The sequence below is a fragment of the Macrotis lagotis genome, chromosome X (genome assembly GCF_037893015.1).
Source record: "Macrotis lagotis isolate mMagLag1 chromosome X, bilby.v1.9.chrom.fasta, whole genome shotgun sequence".
In the NCBI taxonomy this organism is placed as follows: domain Eukaryota; kingdom Metazoa; phylum Chordata; class Mammalia; order Peramelemorphia; family Peramelidae; genus Macrotis; species Macrotis lagotis.
In genome coordinates, this window is record NC_133666.1 from 216523347 (window position 1) to 216543804 (window position 20458).

The following is a 20458-nucleotide window of genomic DNA, read 5'->3' on the forward strand; positions in this document are numbered from 1 at the left end:
TTCCTTTGACATAACTATAAATTCAGTCTCTTACCTTTTCATTTGATTTGGTTTAATTATAGGGTACTAGCAGCCACACAATTTGAACCAATTGCAGCACGAATGGCTTTTCCCTGCTTTGATGAACCAGCCTTTAAAGCCAGTTTCTCAATCAAGATTAGAAGAGAACCAAAGCATCTCGCTCTCTCCAACATGCCATTAGTAAGCTTGGATTCCTTTATTTTTTACTGCATGAATAAAAATGAGCACTGCACATAGCTTGTTGTCCTCTACTAAGAGATCACATTCAATCTATGTTTTTATTCTTGCCTATTTTTAAAAATTCTTGCTAAGTTCTCTTTGATATCTCTATCAGATTGTTCTCTTTGCATCTAGAATCCCTCTTGAAGTTAAAATTTTCTTAGTTTTCTTCCTGAAAATTGCTTTGTTATTTAAGGAGCAGTCTGGATGAGTGTTTGTAGCATTTCAAGTCACTGATGCAAAATTAGAGGGAAGAAGAGAATGCTTTAGAAAATTTGATATAATTTTAAAAGGAATTTATTTCATACAACATCTATAAAAACCATTACTGAAAGTATTAATTTTTCTTAAAAAGAAACTATTTTGCTAGGTGTTAGTTTATATGTTTTCTACAGATATATTTTACAATAAGCTAGGTGTTAGAGAAACAGAAATAGATAAGTAAAAATAATATTATTAACTTCATGTGATGTTGATATTGTTTGAAACTGGGTAACACCATAGTTTTTCCTGAAAAAAAGGAAAATCAAAAATAGATATATTTTTTTCTAATTTTGTGGTAGGGACATTAGTCAACCAATTAAAGGGATCTTAGAGATATCATCAGTTCACAATCATCTGGATCCCCTTTCTAGTCTGATGAAACCTAAGGAACCCTTCTCAAAATAATATTTTAAATTCATGAGATAAAATGCATAGGTTTGTAGATAAAGCCAATTAAAGGGACTTTAGAGATGCCTTCAATCCATTATCACCTGGACCCACTGGTAGTCTGATAAAGCCTAAGGACCCCTTTCCAAAATAATATTTTAAATTCGTGAAATAAAATGCATCATTATTGCAAATAAAGACAATTATGTTGATATACAGTGATCAAGATTATTTTAAAAGTTCATATATCTCATGTTAATAGCTCCTGACTTGTCCAGTCTCTTCTTTTGACAAAGAAACTGAGTTTCAGAAGTGCAAATGCTTGCCTATGGTTATATTTTCCATATCTCAATCCAAGTCTTGATAAAAATTCTAAAAAAGGACAGGACCAAATTCAGAGCTCCACTGCAGGTTTCTAACTCAGTTATCATTTTCCCCAAAATACTTATTCCTTGGACAATGCATGCAAACCCAAATGTAACTTAACTAGAATTTCCCTTATATTTAATTACAAAATTTTTGCCTACAACCAACCTCAGATGTTTACCTTTTTCCCTGAGAGCATGTGGGCTATCTTCAGAGGGATCTCATTGAACTTAAGGGACCTCTTTGTTTGGGGTAAGAAAAGGAACTTGAATTGAATCAACCTTCTGCCTACTTAGGTTTAGGATGGATAGCTATTGATAGAAAGAACAGCCATATCTTTTATTCGTTCTGCTTAACAAAACTCCTCTCAATTCTCTAGCCTTCATCTATCTCTGTGAGCTAGTTCACAATAAGAATTTGTGAGAGACTTTCAGGGATAGGATTAGGGAGAACTTAACTTTAGTTTTCTATGTAGAACTAGGGAAAATAGGATGTAAAATTTTTAAACTTTCCCAAAAACTGTTTCTATGAATAAGTGCTTCTACTTGTTCCCCCTAGATTTTTCATATTTGAATCAACTGTATGGCAATCTGCCTTCAAATTAGAAATGAATGGTTATTCTATGTTGCTGTCTATTTATGTATGTATAGCCTACCCTTAATTTTTAAGGTTTTCCATAGATAATGGAAGAAAAAATGAAAGAAATTATAGAAAATATATATATGTCACATAATATTGATTACTCAATCAAGAACTATTTATTAAGTATCTTCTATATGCCAGGCCCTCAGCTAGGTGTTGTAAATAGAGACAAAAACAAACTCAATCCCTTCCCTCAAGGAGCTTATAATCTATCAAAGTTTTTATATATACCTTTTAAAATTGCTCTTTAATCTTTGTTGTGATTTGAAATGTTTAATAATTGAAGATGTCCTGATTCTAGGTGAAATCTGTGAATATTGCTGAAGGACTAATAGAGGATCACTTTGATGTCACTGTGAAGATGAGCACCTACCTTGTTGCTTTTATTGTTTCAGACTTTGAGTCTGTCAGCAAGATGACTAAAAGTGGAGTCAAGGTAAAACTTTGGCTGTCAAAAAAAACTCTTCTTTTTTGCTGAAGCAAGTATTCAGTAAATGCTATTGATTAACACATCTAAATGAGGATTGCAAGACTGGCCTAGAAGTAGGTATTTACTACTATATCACAGAGTCCTTTCCAAGTAGTATATATTACTGAAGCCTGGGCATCTAAAACAACCATAGTTTTCAGCTAATTTTCTATTGAATTGTTCTTTGTCTTGCTAACTCTCGCTGCCTTAATGAAAATTACAGAGACATCTTCAAACAGAAGCCTATAGATAGTTCCTGTTGATCTTCTCTTCTTTCCTTATTCAGCTAGTTAAAAGGGATTCTCTTTTTTTCTTCTGCATCCTTAGGACCAGAGGTTTACCCCCCTTCTTTGTTCCTATTTAATACCCTTCTATTATATAAGCTACTTTAAATAAATTATTGTTATTATTTGTTGCTGTATGAATAATCTTGGACTATATATAGATTAGACAAATTGTAGGTACATGCAGTTGTATAATATTAACCATAATTTCCTTAGACTAAAAATGAAATAACAAAGTTAGTTTTATAAATGAAGTTTAGTTCTCTAGGATCTTACCAAAACCCAGGGGTGGATGGCATTCTTGCAAATGCCAACTTTGATACAAATTTTGGGGGGATTTTATACAAAATGAACAAAGAATCATAAAAATGTTGGCAGCCAACCAATGAGATTTCACAAAGATGACATGGCTTTACAATATGATTCTCTCAAATCTTACAATATTTGCTTAAAATTCCTATTGACAAGAATTCCACTTTGTGTTGGAGAGTAAATGTTTACATATTACAATAGGATTTTCTTTCTGCTCCTATAAGATATCTCTTATCTTGAGTTTTGTTGATCACATAAGGAATTTATTGGTGCTAACATTGAGATGACCAGATAATGTTGACACAAGTGAAGTCAACATTGTAGGAGACAGACCTTACATAGCAGCCTGACATTTTATAACTATTAGTTAAAGATTAAGATACTAATTTCTGATCATAAATATATAGATCAAGAAATATTAATTCCATAATAAAGAAAATCATATTAGCCATTCCCTCATTCTGATCTAGGTAGACCTTGTGTCATCTATAGATCAAATGTAAAAATTTAGGAAGATAATGAGTATTTTGGAAAATAATATATATCAGTGGGTCTCAGATTTTCTTGGTTTAAGATATGGAGAAATACACCTAACTAAATTATTGTTACAAACAACTTTAAGTAAAATTCCTTTCAAACATTGGCTTTAAAGAGTGATATCATATAATTAAGTTGTTCATTGGCAATTTAAATTAATTAAAATTACTAAAATCAGGTGGCTAAAACTGTTAAATGCTCATCAGACTTCCTTACAGAAAATTCTCGATAAAGATTTATGACCTGATGGTTCCAAAATTCCTTTTTTTGGGATATTAATAAGATTTTCTTTGTACTTAACAATATTATGAAATTCACAAGTCAAATGTCAAAAACCATGATTACAATAATACATAAGAAATCTAGTTTTTCCTTCATTCATTTTGTTTGTTAATAGCATAATTTTTGAACTCCCAATTATTGAACAATGTTTCTTAATATTAGAATATCAAATTAGAATATCAAATATCACAATATCATGATTCAAATTATGTATATTCCAACTTAAAAACCTTCTCAAGTTAAACAGGAAATCAACCCATGTATGGTTATCTCATTAAAAAGGTGATCATATAGATTTAATACATTTCTTAATTTATACAATCCTGTTTCATTTCCCCTCAGAACTAAGTTTTGGATTAAATGAACCCAAAATCTGGACTTCTAGGTCCTTAACATGTATATATAATATATATATATATATATATATATACATATATATATGTATATATATATGTTACAGATATTCCTCTCTTCTATTATTATTTTTTAAAAAACAAAACAAAAATTTTTCTTTCTGTAGTTTATAACTGAGAGTATTAGAATATAGAGAGTATTAGAATAGTTTATTATTATTTATTATTAGAATAGTTTATAACTGAGAGTATTCGAGTATAGAGTATAGAGAGTATTAGAATAAGATTTTCAGCTTCCATTCTTTATTCTGAAATCAACACACGATTATTTAATGAGAACTCACCAAACTAGCACTATTTAGAGACGCAAATTTTAGTAGATCAAAGATTGTACATTGGCATCCTGTGTTGTAAGATTTTAGGGGCTCTAGCCTAGCCCTCCCAAATTCCCCAAAAAGGTCCAGTGGCCTCTTCTCAGATCTTCAGGCCAGAGGAGACTGAAGAAGAGCCATTGGGGTAGCAGCACAGAGTGACTTTTAATATAAATTATTATTCTTATTTTTTTAACATGCTAATAAAGACTAGTCAAAAATAATTTTAGAGACAATTTTGATTTCTTTTAGTCCCCTTATAAGTATAATTTGCCAAATCTGTAAATAAAACCCTGTTAGTCAGATCAGAAAATAAACAATAGAAAATAATAGAATCCCCTTCTCCCCCCAAACAGTATGTTTTTCAGGAAAATCTGTCCTGTGGAGCCAAATCATGAGTTTTTGGAAAAGAAAAAAGATCCAATTTTGAAAAGGGAGAATGGAGAGGATTGGCCAGTCAGAACACAGAGACACAGCAGCAGACCTGACCATGCAGAGACAGCTGAGAGCTTCCCTCTCTGCATGTAATTTAAAACAAACACATATAAATGGAGTCAGAGCACTTTGAACCAGAGAGGCTCCAGAACTTCAGGGAAAAGCACACCTTTCTTCTCAACTAGAGAGTCCCCTAAACACTACAGAGACAAAGACAACAGGGTACCAGATAGACAAATCTTTCCTGGTAGGAAAAACCAAAACAAACACCGCCAAAGGTGACAAATCTCCAACAAACCAGAGGTAAATCCTGAGAACATTCCATTTCCAAAAAATTGAGATATAAAAAAGTGGTAGCTTCATTATATTCCAAACTCATTTTTAAAAATAAATCTTTCAGGGGCAGCTAGGTGGCACAGTGCATAGAGCACTAGCCCTTGGAGTCAGGAGGACCTGAGTTCAAATCCGACTTCAGACACTTAGTAATTACCTAGCTGTGTGATCTTGGGCAAATCACTTAACCCCATTCCTTTGCAAAAAAACCAAACCAAAACAAAATAAATCTGTCCATACACCTTGCTGACCTTCCCATTTGAAAGCAAAAATATATTTACTGCTGGAAAGAACAGGTATGGAAAAATAGCCATTGCATAGGTCAGCCACAGTGATGCTGCAGCAGAGGGTGGATTGGACACTACATGAGGGAGGCAGGATAATAGCTGAGCATGGTTTTGTTCAAGAGGAGCTGAAAGAGAAGTTTTAAAAACTTGGAAAGACTGTGGGGAAGGTCTCCTTAATTTCTTGTTTTCATTATTTTCTAAATCTCTGAGAAGGGACCTACACTGTTTTTCCTGATGTCCCAGCCTTTTGCAATAATGACAACCCCTGGTCACTGGATCCTCAGGCTGCCTCCTAGCTCCAGGGGCTGTCAGCTGCTCCAGCTGCATAGTCAGTACCTTATCCTGCTTTGTTCATAATTCTCTCTTTTCTTGTAGATCTTTTTCTTTTTGAGCTATTAAATTTTGACTCAATTGCTGAGGTAATTCCACAATGTATTGAGGATGTTTACCTTGCCAGCTTGGCTCACTTACCTTAATATTTCTGGACAGAATAAGTTGCAGATTGTTAACAAAATAAGGGAGAAAGTGAGTCTGTCCTCCTTTCTTAGCATGCTTTAGGCCAGAATTTGCATCAAAAGCCTCTGCTAGGCAATCGAAAAATTGAAACTCTGTTTCATCTTGCTTCTGAACAACAGTTCTAATTTTTGAAAAATCTACTGGTTGGGGAAATGCCCATGGAATGGCATCATAAAGGGCATCCCCTATAGCTTGGGCTTCCACATAATGCCTTTCCTCCTCTGTACATACCACCCAATCTTTGCTTTGGAACTCTTCAAAAGTAGCTTTGATATCTGCCTTTTTTAACCAATTCTTTGCTTCCCCTTTGTCTATTAGAGCTACAGTTAACTGGCAAATATCTGGGATCCCGGGGCAATAGGATTGCAGGGTAACTATAAATTGATCACAAAGGAAATAGTATCTTTTTACAGATTTGGAAAATCTTTCTTCAGTGCCTGTAATTCACCCTGTCCCTTCATTTAAGTTTATAGTGTGGAAAAATAAAAAAGTTTTATATCAGTTCCAGCCTGTCCTCCCTCCTTAGGTTGAATAGCCTGGGGACATGGTGTGTTTATTACCTTGAAAAGATGATTCCCCACTAATTCAGGCTTCAGACTTGTATCTGGAGCCAAGAAATTGTAATGGGAACAGGAAGCAAAGGAGGAGTAGCGGAAACATAGGAATAGGGAGAGTAGCTAAAATGAGGAAGAAATGAAGGAAGAAGGGTAAGAAGAGCTAAAAGAAGATGACATAGAAGTGCAAGAAGAAGGAATTGGGGGACAAAAGAGAAGCAGAAGAAGACATAGTGGGAGGAAAAGTTGGAGGATTAAGGGTAGAGATTCCAGGGGAAGAAGTTACAGTGGGAGAAGAGATTGGAGGTCAAGGTTTTGAATAAGGGAAAATAGAATGAGGATTTGGAACAGGCAAGAAAGAGGGAGAGAAATAAGAGGAAATAAGAGGAAGATAAAGAACTGAAACAGTAGGGGGATGAGAGATTGTATCCTGTGAAGCAAGGGTTTTTATAACTATTTTAGATATAACTAAAATAACATAACTATTAATTATAACTATTAAACTATTAATATAACTATTAGTTAAAGGTTGAGTCTAACTTTTGATCAGCAGTATATAGACCAAGAAATATTAATTCCACCTTAAAGAATATCATATTAGATAATAGGTTTTTCAGTTTAAGACATTAATTTGGTTTCTTCCTTTAATTCCCATTTTTTATCCCTAGGCTCATGCTCTTAGTATCTCCCTCCTTCCATGCTAAAAATGGAGTTTTCTGACAGTGTCTCTGGGTTTAGCTGGAAACTGTCTCCTTGAAGCTTTGATTTGCTCAAATCCCCCAGTTTCTTATTTTCTTATTTTACTTGATCTTTTCTTTAGTTTTCATTTTTATTTTTTGCCCCCAGACCATAATTCACCTAAACTGTCTCTCCAGTTGCTAGGTAAATCATTTATCTAAATGTGCCAAGCATTGTACTAAACAGAGAAACAAATTCAAGTAAACAAGATTGACTGTACCATCAAGGAGTTTATTATTATTATTATTATTATTAGTAGTAGTAGTAGTAGTAGTAATTTAAAGAAATGCTGATGATTTAAAAGAGTTTATTTTATAATCTGTAATTTTACTGAAGTAGATTTTTTCAAGATTAGATTTTTAAGTACTCTTATCTGCAAAAATACAAGTTTCTATTTTTCCAGTGCTTAATCTTTTAATTCTTTTTCATGTTTTATTACTACAGATAGAATTTCTAGCACTATATTGAATAGTAATAATGATAATGACATCATTGCTTTATCTCTAATCTTATTAGGAATAATATTATTATATTCTGACTCTAGGTTTTTAAATTGAAAACTTAAATTATTAAAGAAAGACCTGTTTATTCTTATGCTCTCTGGTGTTATTAAAATTGGAAAGGCTGCTAGAGCTTATCTAAAGTTTTTTCTGCATCTAATGTTATAATAATATAATTTTGTTGTCCCTATTGTTAATATGGACAATTATGTTTTTTAAATTAAATATTTTATTAATTTAGTTTTCTAGCTACATGCAATGGTAGTTTTCAATGTTCAGTTATGTTTACATTTAACTAGTTCCTGGTATGATAAACCTGATCACTTTGTAATTTTGTGACAATTTGATGTAGTATTCTCCTTGATAATGTTTTATTTAAAATTTTTTAAATCATTTGTCATGTTTGGTCCTAATGTAGTTCAATTGAGGCTTGGGGGTTCTAAAGTACAGTTCAAGGAAGGTCAGAGTGCTCTAATACAGAACACAGAAAGATAAGGGCATCAGCAAAGATAAAGTAATCAAATAAGATATATTGGGGAGACATACAATCAGAAGGGTAATCAGAAAGAATAGAAACAGATCAGGTCCCTCAGAAATCCCTGGTAAAAAGGGGTGTCCTAACTGGTAAAGCGCAGTGGATTTCTATAAGGTTCTTATATGAACCAAACAGGACCATTGCAGGAGTAGGGGTGAGTGGGGGTGATAGGGAATTGGAACCTGGAGTGCAGGTAGTCAAAGTTGAGAACTAGTATGATTCATGTTGGAGGGTGGGGATTAGGAATGGACATCTGGGGAATTGGATACTAGTAGATAGTCAAATTCCCAGTTGGCTGGAGCTACAAACCTTATTTTGTCAGAGTGATTCAGGAGATTGGGGTGGGGAGGCTATACAAGCTTGTAAATATTAACATTTTCAGTTAGTTTCTAAGCATTTATTTCCAGTTTAGAACCTCATTTGCATTTTGACTTTATTAGTAAAATTTTCTCTCCAACTTATTTCCCCATCGAAACTGATAGCCAGCTTAAAAAAACCCCAATTTGACATCCAATAAGACACTCTTCTATCTGTTAACTAATAAACATTTATAAAATGCCTAGACACTGTCTTTTATTAGGTGCTGGGATTAAAAAAAATGAAAATCTCTACTTTTAAGGAGCTGACCTTGAGATCATATAATTTGCTTTGTGCCCCATCTTAGCCTTTCTGTCTACACATCATTGTCCACACTTAACACATTGCTGCTTATATTTTTGCACATTTGTTGTTGAAATGTTGTGTGTCATGGGAAACCATAATAACATTTGTAACTTACTTTATGGTCTCTGTGTTTGTCATTTGTAATTTATTTTAATTCTATAAGCATTTGTTAAACTCTGACTGTGTTAACAGTATTGTGATAGATGCTGGGGATAATGAGAGAATGAGAATGAATCCCAGCCTTTTAGGAGCTTACATTCGTGTGTGTGTGTGTGTGTGTGTGTGTGTGTGTGTGTGTGTGTGTGTGTGTGTGTGTGTGGTGACTATAAATAATTGACTATACTTTCATTTCAGGAGGGGGTGGACTCTAACAATGAGAAGGAGTATGGGGAAAGGCTTTTAGTGGGTGGTCACACCTGAAATGAGTTTTGAAGGAAACCAAACATTCTAAGAGTTGCATTGGAAATGCATCCAAGTCAGCCCAGGTAAAGGAATGGAGAAGCTAGAGAATCCCCATTCATGGAACAGCTAAATAGAGAATTGTGAAATGTTTGTCAAAATAGTCTAACATTAAACTGTGAAGGGCTTTAAATACTAAAATAAAGTTAATATTTGTATCTTACAGGTGATAGGGAGCCAAGAAATCTTCATGGCTAGTGGAATAACAGGATCAGGTGATTTAAGAGTATTGAAATAAAAGAAGGAAATGTTAAACCCTGAGTCAAATCATATGCAGTACAATTACTCTCTATTCTTTGGTATGAAGTTATCTGTTCTTTTGTTTGAAAAATAAATCAAACTGATAAAAAAAGAACAAAAGAACCACCACATATTTCTAACTGTTTAGTTGAATGAGAAAAGAAGCAGGCACTAATCAGAGTAGGCATAGCGTAAATAGATGATTATCTTTGCCAATTTTAAAAAGTGGAGCAATTGTCCTATGTTAATCAATTAACATCTTTTAAACATCTACCACATGTTAGGCAGATATTATATGCTAAGAATACAAAAAAGAGCAAAAGTATCCCTGCCCTCAAGGAGTTTACAGTCAGGCAAGACAACATGCAAAAACATATACATACAAAACAACTGATAGTCATATCATTCTCTCATACAGTAATTTTGTAAGTGACTTTGGCTATGTTCTTCAAAGGTTGTGTATAGATTCAAATTTTTTTTTAAAAAACAATCAGTTTTATAATCTAAAAAATATGACAAGGATTCTTTTTTCTTTGTTACTGCTAATGTGGGCCACTTATTCAATGTCCTTTTGAATACTGAATAAGCACTGATATATCTGTTTTTGTTCTGTTTTTGTTTGTTTTTGCAAGGCATTGGGGTTGAATGACTTGCCCAGAGTCACACAGTTAGGTAATTATTAAGTATCTGAAGATGGATTTGAATTCTGACTCCAGGGCCAGTGCCCTATCTACTGTGCCACCCAGCCGCCCCCTAAGCACCGATAACTCTGGATAGAGGGTCTCCTTTTCCTTTCCATTGAAAATGGCTGAATTGTTTGATAAATTCAAATGCCTCTTTCCTCAGGTTTCTGTGTATTCCATACCAGAGAAGATAAATCAAACTGGCTATGCCCTGGATGCAGCTGTGACCCTTCTGGAGTTTTATGAAGATTATTTCAGCATTCCATATCCTTTACCCAAACAAGGTAAAGCATGGGTGGGCACCCCAAAGCTAGCTACATAATTGCTAGCTCATCAGTATCCTAAGAATGAAGGAGTCTGGAGTGTTGCACAGCACTCTGAGCATCTCCACATTCTGGCTCTTTGCACAAAATCCAAGTTTACATGAAAAGTTGATACTTGTGCAGTCCCTGAGATTCAGAATAAGGATACTTTCTGAAAGATGAATCAAGCATTAAATAAGTTTATTTTCCCCCCAGGAAGTTTTTGAAATTGTATTTCAGTGATTTCCCCCCCTGACATGATGTCTTAAGATGTTTTGTTTGGTCCAGCCTCTGCATGAAAAATAAAGTGGTATCTTAAGACAATGATCCGGATGATTTAGCCCAACTTGTTTACTGTAAGGGTTTTTTTCCCCCCACCTGGAAGGGTACAGAATGCTAAACTTAAAGGAATGGAAAAAGAAGATTCTTTCATTCACTAGGTATAATCTTGGGGGCAAAGTAGTTGGATTAGGAAAAAGAGTTCTTAACCTTTGGCAATCTGGTGAAGTCTATGAATCCCTTTTTAAAAAACTTTAATAATATTTTATTTTTCCCCAATTACATGTAAAATTTTTTAACATTTAAAAAATGTTTTTGAGTGCCAAATTTTCTCCCTCCTTCTTAAGCAATTTATCATACTTGTGCAATCATGCAAAGTATATTTCCATATTTGTCCAGATTCCTTCTCAGAATACTATTTTAAGTATATAAAGTGAAATACATTTACAAAGATTACAAAGGAAGCAAATTATATTGAATTAAAGTTTTCTTTACCCTTTAAAAACAAGTTCATAGACCCAGGTTAAGAAGTCTCTACATTAGGTGGTCACTAGGATCCCTTTGTTTTGCTTTAGTTTAGCACTAGACATCAAAACTTTTGAGGGTTAGTGTGTCCTGAGCTTGTGACAGAGAATTAAAATGGTATATTAAACTATTATTTTTAGATCTTGCCGCCATTCCTGACTTTCAATCTGGTGCCATGGAAAATTGGGGATTGACAACATACAGAGAATCTGGATTGTTGTATGACACTGAAAAATCCTCTGCTTCCAGTAAACTTGGAATCACCATGGTGATAGCTCATGAACTGGCCCATCAGGTAATTAATGCGTCTTCTAGCTGCAGGAGGGATAAAGGTGTTTGAAATAATTGCATGGCAGTTTTGACAGCACTTTTGTAATATTTTGATTTAGGTATTTTTTGAAAAAAGTCTTTCTTGAAGGTAAAATGATCACCTTTATGAAAGTATAATCCAATAAAAAAGAGTACTGATCTTGGAGTCATTAAATCTCAGTTTAAATTTCAGTCTTGTCAATTCTTAACTTGGGTAAGTTATCTATTCTCAATTTGCTCAACCCTAAAATGAGTTCTTTTACTTGAAGGGCAGCTACGTGGTACAGTGGACAGAGCACTGGCTTTGGTGTAAGGAGGATGGGAGTTCAAATCCAGCCTCAGATACTTGCCACTTATTAGCTGTGTGACCTTGGGCAAGTCACTTAACCCTGATTACCCACCATCTGGGGCCATCTCCAGACATCCTGATTCATATCTGGCCCTGGATCCAGATGGTTCTTGAGGAGAAGTGAGGCTAATGACTTAGTACAGCATTCTCTCACTCAAATCTAATTCATGTGCTTGTCATGGCATCACCTTCCTATGATGTCATGGTCTTCTTCAAGAACAAAGGACAAATATTATCATCATCCTTTAATTGATCTGTGGGGATCTATGTCTTTCCAAGTATTATGCCATGTAGTTTTAAAGAGTACTTCTTTTGTTTTTGATATTTCATAAAAATCACTGTTAAACTTTTTGTTGTTGTTCATTTGTTTTCAATCCTATCTGACTCTTTGTGACCTCATTTTGGGTTTTTTTTTTTGGCAAAGTTACTGGAGTAGTTTGCCATTTCTTTCTCCAGTTCATTTTATAGATGAGCAAACAAACAGCTTAAATGACTTGCCCAGGATCCCAAAGCTAATAATTTTCTGGAGGTGAAATTTGAACTTATAAAGATGAATCTTCATGACTCTAGGGGCAGCACTCTATCAACTGTGCCACCTAGCTTCCCATTAAACCAGCTACATATACTTGCATTAATACAGAGATATGAAGAACTCTAAAAGTCTACTTTCCTCTATAAACTTTATTACCTATATCACTTTATTACTTATATCACACTTATACATGTGTGTAATCCATCTGTCTTTCTACTTGTAGTATGCGTAATGTGTATTGTTTTTTCAGTGGTTTGGGAATCTTGTCACCATGGAATGGTGGAATGATCTTTGGTTAAATGAAGGATTTGCAAAGTTTATGGAGTTTGTGTCTGTCAGCGTGACCCATCCAGAGTTAAAAGTTGTAAGTAAGATCATTTTTTAAATTACTTTCTCATTTTAAATTACATTTTTGAAAGATTACTATAGATGCTTTAGTAATCATCTGCTCTAAGAAGTCTTAAAACAGAGAGTGTATATTTTCTTGCTGGTGAATCTGTTGTGTGGATTGAGATTCATCAGTGTGTTCAAATTATATGCCAAAACAACTGACTCCATCCAAATACTTATTTACAAAATGGATATGAATTTGTCATTTTCATGACAGTATTAATAATTAAAGATAATAAATGACTAGCTATCACATTTTTCTTCACTTGTCTTGTTGGTTACCCATCACAAAAGCTTCATTTGTATCTGCCCATTATCCCAGTAGGGACCCCATTCTAAATCAAGTGTGCATTTTCCGGTTGAGAACAAATTTCATTTTATATGCCTCTTCAGGCAATTAAGATTCTTTGAAATCACGGCATAGATTTAATGCTTTATTTGCTTTGAAATAGTTTTAACTAAAACACTAAGACTACCACAAAGCTCTGTGAATTTTAAAATTGAAATGTATTCCCTACTTGGGTTGGAGGTGCTATTTGTGTTAAGAAATAGCCTGCTGAAGTGATAGTTTGTTTTAAGAGCTTTTTTTTTGCTTTCTATTTTTCATTAAGTGCTGTGCACAAAATCCAAATGATTCACTTAAAGTCAATTCCCCTTTTTGTTTTTAGAAGAATTATAATCTATATATTTTGGGATTTGGGGGACCATGAAAAAGAACCCTGAAGTTTGATTTGTATGTATATCCCAAATTCTACATTCTTTCTTCTTCAATTTCTATTTTGATATGTGCCATGACTAAACCTGGTCCTGGAGAAGAGTTGAGAAAATGTACCTCCTTCCTTGTTATAGGCCAGCCCTAACTCAGTTTAGTGGTTCCAATTTGGGATTAGAAAAAAATTTGTTAAAGGAAATGTACTTAGCCTAGCATTGAAAGGCTCCTCAGCAAGTATAGAGCTTTAGTTCAGTTGTATGGAGCTCCCCTAACTCTGCATTTGCTGGGATAGCAGTCAGTCCTGAGGGAAGAACCATTGATTCCTATTGCACTAGTTCCTGTATGTCAGTGGCTAGAAATACAATTTCTTGGGCTAGTTAAGCCTGCAAGCCAATTTTGATATTTTCTAATGACAAACTAGCCTAATCTGAGAGAGTTAGGGCCTTACAAGATGCTAGCCTAGTCTTTGTGCATAGGTGAGGGACTATGGAAGTGAAATATGACATACACAGTCAGACATGAGTCATGTGTTTGTTGATTGAATGGCTACTTTTCTCCATATTTTTTTAATAAATGTTATAAAGGATGGTTCTCTGTGTAGGGATATATTTGGAAAAGAAGTTGATACAAAACAAGTCACTGATGAAGATGAGATTAAAAATATATATTTTTTTCCTTCTCTCTTATTAGGAAGATTATTTCTTTGGAAAATGTTTTAGTGCCATGGAGATAGATGCATTAAATTCTTCACATCCTGTGTCCACACCAGTGGAGAATCCTGCTGAGATTCGGGAAATGTTTGATGATGTTTCTTATGAAAAGGTACAATATCATTTTTGCCTCGAGTCTTTGTGTGGCTTTGTATGAAGGTCATGAAAATATGTGAAACAGATGATAGTTATTGATGAACTGTTAACTCTACCTCATGAAGATCTTATCAGTGGCATATGTCTAGTTTTTTTCATAAAGCACTAAAGGGATAAAAGGGACATTACTTCATAATTTAATTAGATAGCATTTTCAGTGTTATTTTGGATGTGTTTTTAGCATTCAGTTGTGTATGAAATCCATAGAAATTCCACATTTCATAATAATATAATTACTAGTTTTGCCTTTTTTGCCATTTTGTCTCTACCCTCTCCCCCTACATCAGAATGTAATTTTCTTGAGGGCGGGGACTATAATATTTTTATCTTCATATTCCTAGAACACAATGTCTTTCATGTAATAGATGCTTAATAAATGTTTTGGCATTAACTGAATTGTAACTTTTGGGGTGGGGTAGGAAGGAGAGGATGCAATATCCCAAGGCTAGTAGTGACTGTCCATCCTCATCAGGAATCAGGATTTGGTTGGTGAAATTTCTTTCCTTTGCCCCACCAAAGGAAATTGGAATAAATAGTAGATTCCTGGAGATATTACTAGACTGAATTTCTAATGTAAATATTTTTTTTCCTGGAAAGTGTGTTTAAACCCATTGAATGTAACCATTTAAGATTACTTTGCATTAGAATTTATGGTCTACACCAATAGAGAATCCTGCTCAGATCTGAGAAATTTTTTTTAACTTTTAAAATACTTTAACAAAAAATACAGCTATGGCATGGACTATTAAAATCAAACTGAGATGAGTTTTTTATTCTCTTGGCAGGGAGCTTGTATATTGAATATGCTAAGGGACTATCTTAATGCAGATGTATTCAAAGCTGGTATTGTGCAATATCTCCAGAAATACAGTTATAAGAACACCAAAAATGAGGATCTGTGGAATAGTATGACCAATGTAAGTATCCTTGTCTAGAAGCAAAGCTGAAAATTGAAGAGTGTCTTACCACAAGCACCCCATTATGTTAATCATTGTAAAAAGAACCATATGTTCTACAGAAAGAACAGTGATTTACTTTAAATTCTTTTTTTTCAGCTTTGTCCCACAGGTGACACACAAAAGACAGATGGATTTTGCTCAAAAAACCAACCTACACATTCACCTTCGGTAAGTACTTATAGCTATTCTTCTGCCTTTTCTTTTTTTTACTTTTAGATGAATACATCTCAGACTTCCTGAGTTAATTTCATCCACTGTTCTATCTCCAGGCAAGAATGATTGTGAATTAGGATTAAAAGATAATTTTTAATCCTTTTTTTCTGAAAAATTAAAGTGGGTTCCAATCTCCCTTAGAAATATATGTCATTCATATGATTTTGTTTAACTTCATTCTTTGCAAAGAGTTAAATATCGGATAGCATCTTACTGGGTCAGTATTATTGTCTCAGAGTGGCACAGTGGTGCAGTGGATAAATCATTGGACTTGAAACCAGGAATACTCATTTTCCTGAGTTCAAATCTGGTCTTTGAAACTTATTTGTTGTGTGAACTTGGGATCTGGTTTGCCTCAGTTTCCTCATCTGTAAAATGAGAAGCAAATGGCAAACCATTTTACCTATAAACTTTGCCAAGAAAACCCTGCATGGGGTCATGAAGAGTTGGACATGACGACTTGTTATGTTTTTCCATTCTCAAAAAGAACCAATGACATTACAAGAGTTATGTCTTGATTTGCACGTAAATTAGACTTAAGTGAGACAGAGCTGTGCAAAGTCTTGAACTTGCAGCAACTACCACATAGGTAAATATAATTTACTTGGCTAATAAAATACACAGAAATCATAAACTTTTAAGAACCACTCATCTGGTATTTTCTGGTTATCTGAAGACTTTTAAGTTTAGATTAGGTATTGCCTATTGGGGATTTGCTATTGGGGATTTCTGAATTTTTTTTTCCTTCTTCCACTCTATTTTTCTCCCCCCCCCCGCACTTTCTTTAGTGTAATGTAATTAGTGTAGTATAATTCATGTAATGATTATATTATAATAATATTTCACATTAAAACAGTTGAAGGTATCCTTCATATATTCTCTCATTTGATTCTCATACCAGCCTTGATATAGCTAGTATAAAAATATTATTAACTCCATTATTTATATATGAGGTGTGACCAAGACTCAAAAAATAATTTGCTTAAGGTCACATAACTAGTAAGCATCAGAGAAGGAAGCGTCATGAAGTGAGATGCCCTAACTCCAATTATAGGATGCTTTTTACAAGGTCTTCACAAGAGTTCTCTAGTATACAGGAACCTCTTTTCAGCTGTGTGCTATCTATGGAATAAATATTCTTTGAAAGCTTTGTTAGCATTAAGAGCATAATTCCATACCGGCCCTGGAGGCAGGATGACCTGAGTTCAAGTCCAGCCTTACACACTTAATAATTACCTAGCTGTGTGACCTTGGGCAAGTCACTTAATGATATTGCCTTGCAGAAAAAAAGAAGAGCAAAATTCCTTGTGAACCTGTTATAGTTTGGAAGTATATGAAAACCCTTGTTTATTTAAACTTTTTTATTGTTGCTGTCTGCAAATTGCAGGAATAGGAATATCATCTTCCATGTATTGATTTAAATAGAATTTTGTAGGTGTTGCGACCTAACTGGTTTCTCTTGACTATGGTCATCAACCAGTAGTCATCCCCATTGTGCATCATTGAATCTTCATTGATCTTTCTTTAGATATGAGTTCAAGAGAATGATTTGTCTGTTTAAATTAAATAGCACTGGAGCCAGGAAATTGTTGATGTAAAAGCCATGATGAACACATGGACACTACAGAAGGGGTTTCCACTGATCACTATCACCATGAGAGGAAAGAATGTCCATATAAGACAAGAACTCTATAGGAAAGGAGCCAGTCACCCTGCAGAAACTGGGTAATGCTTATTAAATGTAACTTATCATTTATGTAATGTCCAAATTGTACTCTGATCCTTCACTTGACTTGAAAATGAAATTTCCTGTCCTCTGGTAATTTTTTTAAGGTCTACCTTAACTATTTCCATTACATTTTATGTGTTCTTTGAACTTCAGTAGCCTCAGTTAATATGATTAGTACTGACATTAAATGTTTGATAGGATAGAGGCAAAGACTTTTATTTCATCTTTGTATCTCCAGAACCTAGCACAGTGCCTATGGCATAGTAAATAAACTTGATAAATGCTTGTTGAATTAGACTGAGGATAACTTGAAGTCACTTGTATGAATTTAGTTTGGATCTGGGCAGTCGTCATTAAATTATAATTGTCCATTTTGAGGGGGTGAGAGCTCAAAAAATGGGAAATTCACTTCTCAGCACTGATCAGGTTAATTTCTGTCCTTCTGTGGAAAACTGATCAATTTTATGGACTTCTTTTTACCAAACTAATTCTTCTTGGGTCCTCACTAGAAAAACAAAATACATTTTGGTTGATAGAGCCTTCCCCTTCTTCTCTTTCTTCTCTTTTTCTTTCTGTGTCTCTGTCTCTTTCTCTTTTTTTCTCTCTTCTCAGCATGATAGTAAATGAATGACCTGCTAGTTTTGAACACTCACTTTAGGACAAGTTTTTGTTGAAATTGTTCAGCATTAATGGATAGGACATTCTGGTACCTCCAAGATAAACATTGTTCAAGTATTAATTGCTTCCTATTTAGCAGACACTGTTCTAAGCTCTGGGCAACTCTGCTAGAGATTATGCCAATGACATTTTGTGTTATTGCCCACAATAATTAACCATGTCAATCCCTACTAAAATAACCAGCAGTGCCCTCTTTCTTTTAGGTACTTATGGCATGTTCCATTGTCATATATCACCAGCAAATCAGACAAAGTTCAAAGATTTTTGCTAACAACACAAACAGGTAATTTGTTGCTGAAGTGACCAATCTAATTTAATGAGCTTTTCACAAAATGTTTCTGAGGAGTTAATTTTTCTTCTTTAAAAATTAGTCATCTTTTAATGGTGTTTTTCATTTTTAAGATTCATTTTAATCAGATCTTCAACTTTCCATTTAAAAATGAGGAATTTGAGGTTAAAAAAAACTATGCCACTCAAAAAAAAAAGCCAAGTTCCTGTCAGACAAGTTTTAAAAATGTTGAGTGATATACTGATGGTAGTAGTTGGATTCCTAGAGGAAACCTCTGAAATCTTTGATTGCACAGCTGTATTTTATCTTTTTGTTTATATGCTGAGAATAGGTTGCATTTTCTTTATAGATCTCTTCATAGTCTTAGAACATAAATGAGTAGAGCCAATGAAAGTTATTTTCCATTGAGCTACTTTTTCCTGAGTCATGATGTGTTGCAATTTCTGCAGTGTCAAAGCTCAGGATGCCTATATATTCCCTTGCATCTGTTTAGATTGGTTCAATAGTGAAAGAAAATGGAGCTATAATTTATTTTGCTTGTTGTAGATGTCCTCATCCTCCCAGAAGAGGTAGAATGGATCAAATTCAATGTCGGAATGTATGGCTATTACATTGTACATTATGAGAATGATGGATGGGAATCTTTGTCTGGCCTTTTAAAAGAAAAGCACATGACAATTAGCAGCAATGACCGGGCAAGTCTTATCAACAATGCATTTCAGCTTGTCAGGTAAAGAATGCATGCAGTGCAAATCTCTACTTACTTCTGAAACCAAATGTAATTAAGACCATAGTTTATATTTCCTACCAATTCCTACCAATATTTATCATTATTAGTCAGCTAGAGGACATAGTTTGTCCAAAGTAAGAAGTTTTAATGAACTAACAGGCAAAAAAGCAATAGTAAAATATTTCTCTTATAAACTTGAAACAAAGACAAACCCATTTTTGGTAGAGAGACATGATACACACAGAAATACATACAAAAAGTATATAAGTATAGGAGAAGTAGGAAATTCATGCAGCCAGAGCACAAATGTGGAAGGTAAGCTCATGCCTCCAACAGGGTAGGGCCATTGATGTCTTTTGGTGCTGTCATCATCTTGCTAGGTCAAAATCCTTCCAAAGTCTGCCATGTCTCCACCAAAACCATCAGGCTCAGTTCTTCCATGTATGTTTTGGTGATAGAGTTCCAACTTTTGGTTCCAGCTATAATCCTTAGTCAAAGGGCTATCTATCTCTTCCTCTTGAGAAGAATGTGTTGCTATGCTCTTTTAAAGTCTTGAGGATTAGATTAAGGGATAAAACATTTTTTTCCTCAAAGATTTGTCTGTTGGTTTCTCAGAGTCTTGACTAGAAGGGATTTCATATTTCCACAAGGTGATATATTTTCTCCATGTCCCATGATCTTTAGAACTTAGCAAGCATTCAATTGGTTGCCTTCAGGTCAAGTCTATTTTGTTTTTTGGAATACCATTTCCTAGTCACGGATCTTTCCTTTGAAGACTTCACTCTACATAGAGTTTATATGTACTTTTTCTCCCTCTGTTAGTTTTTGAGGACTTTTGATATTCATTCATTTGTGTCTGATTCTGTTAATTCGTGGACCACAGCATGCCAGATCCTTCTATTCTCCACTGTCTCTCAAAGTCTGTCCAAGCTCTTATTTATTGCTTCCATGCCACTGTTTATCCATCTTATCCTCTGCCATTCCCTTCTCTTTCTCCTTTTGATCTTTCCCAACATCAGGATCTTTTCCAAGTCCTGTCTTCTTTTTACGTGGTCTTATTATTTTTATTTTAAGCTTCAGTTTCAGAATTTGTCCCCTTCCAATGAATAATCTGAGCTAATTTCTTTAAATATTGATTGATTTGAC

At 34.3% G+C, this 20458-nt stretch overlaps 1 protein-coding gene across 2 annotated transcripts in view; it reads left to right on the forward strand.

Annotated features, from left to right (window-relative positions):
* LOC141501502 (endoplasmic reticulum aminopeptidase 1-like) overlaps positions 1-20458 on the forward strand; it is a 49130-nt gene that overhangs the window by 17415 nt on the left and 11257 nt on the right. For both annotated transcript variants that reach the window (XM_074205501.1, XM_074205499.1), the window contains 11 exons: positions 63-201; positions 2201-2335; positions 10614-10734; positions 11697-11851; positions 12997-13110; positions 14539-14670; positions 15500-15631; positions 15770-15841; positions 17457-17611; positions 18497-18576; positions 19129-19312. In XM_074205501.1, the coding sequence (XP_074061602.1) occupies positions 63-201; positions 2201-2335; positions 10614-10734; positions 11697-11851; positions 12997-13110; positions 14539-14670; positions 15500-15631; positions 15770-15841; positions 17457-17611; positions 18497-18576; positions 19129-19312 (1419 nt within the window). The remainder of the gene's footprint in view (positions 1-62; positions 202-2200; positions 2336-10613; positions 10735-11696; positions 11852-12996; positions 13111-14538; positions 14671-15499; positions 15632-15769; positions 15842-17456; positions 17612-18496; positions 18577-19128; positions 19313-20458) is intronic.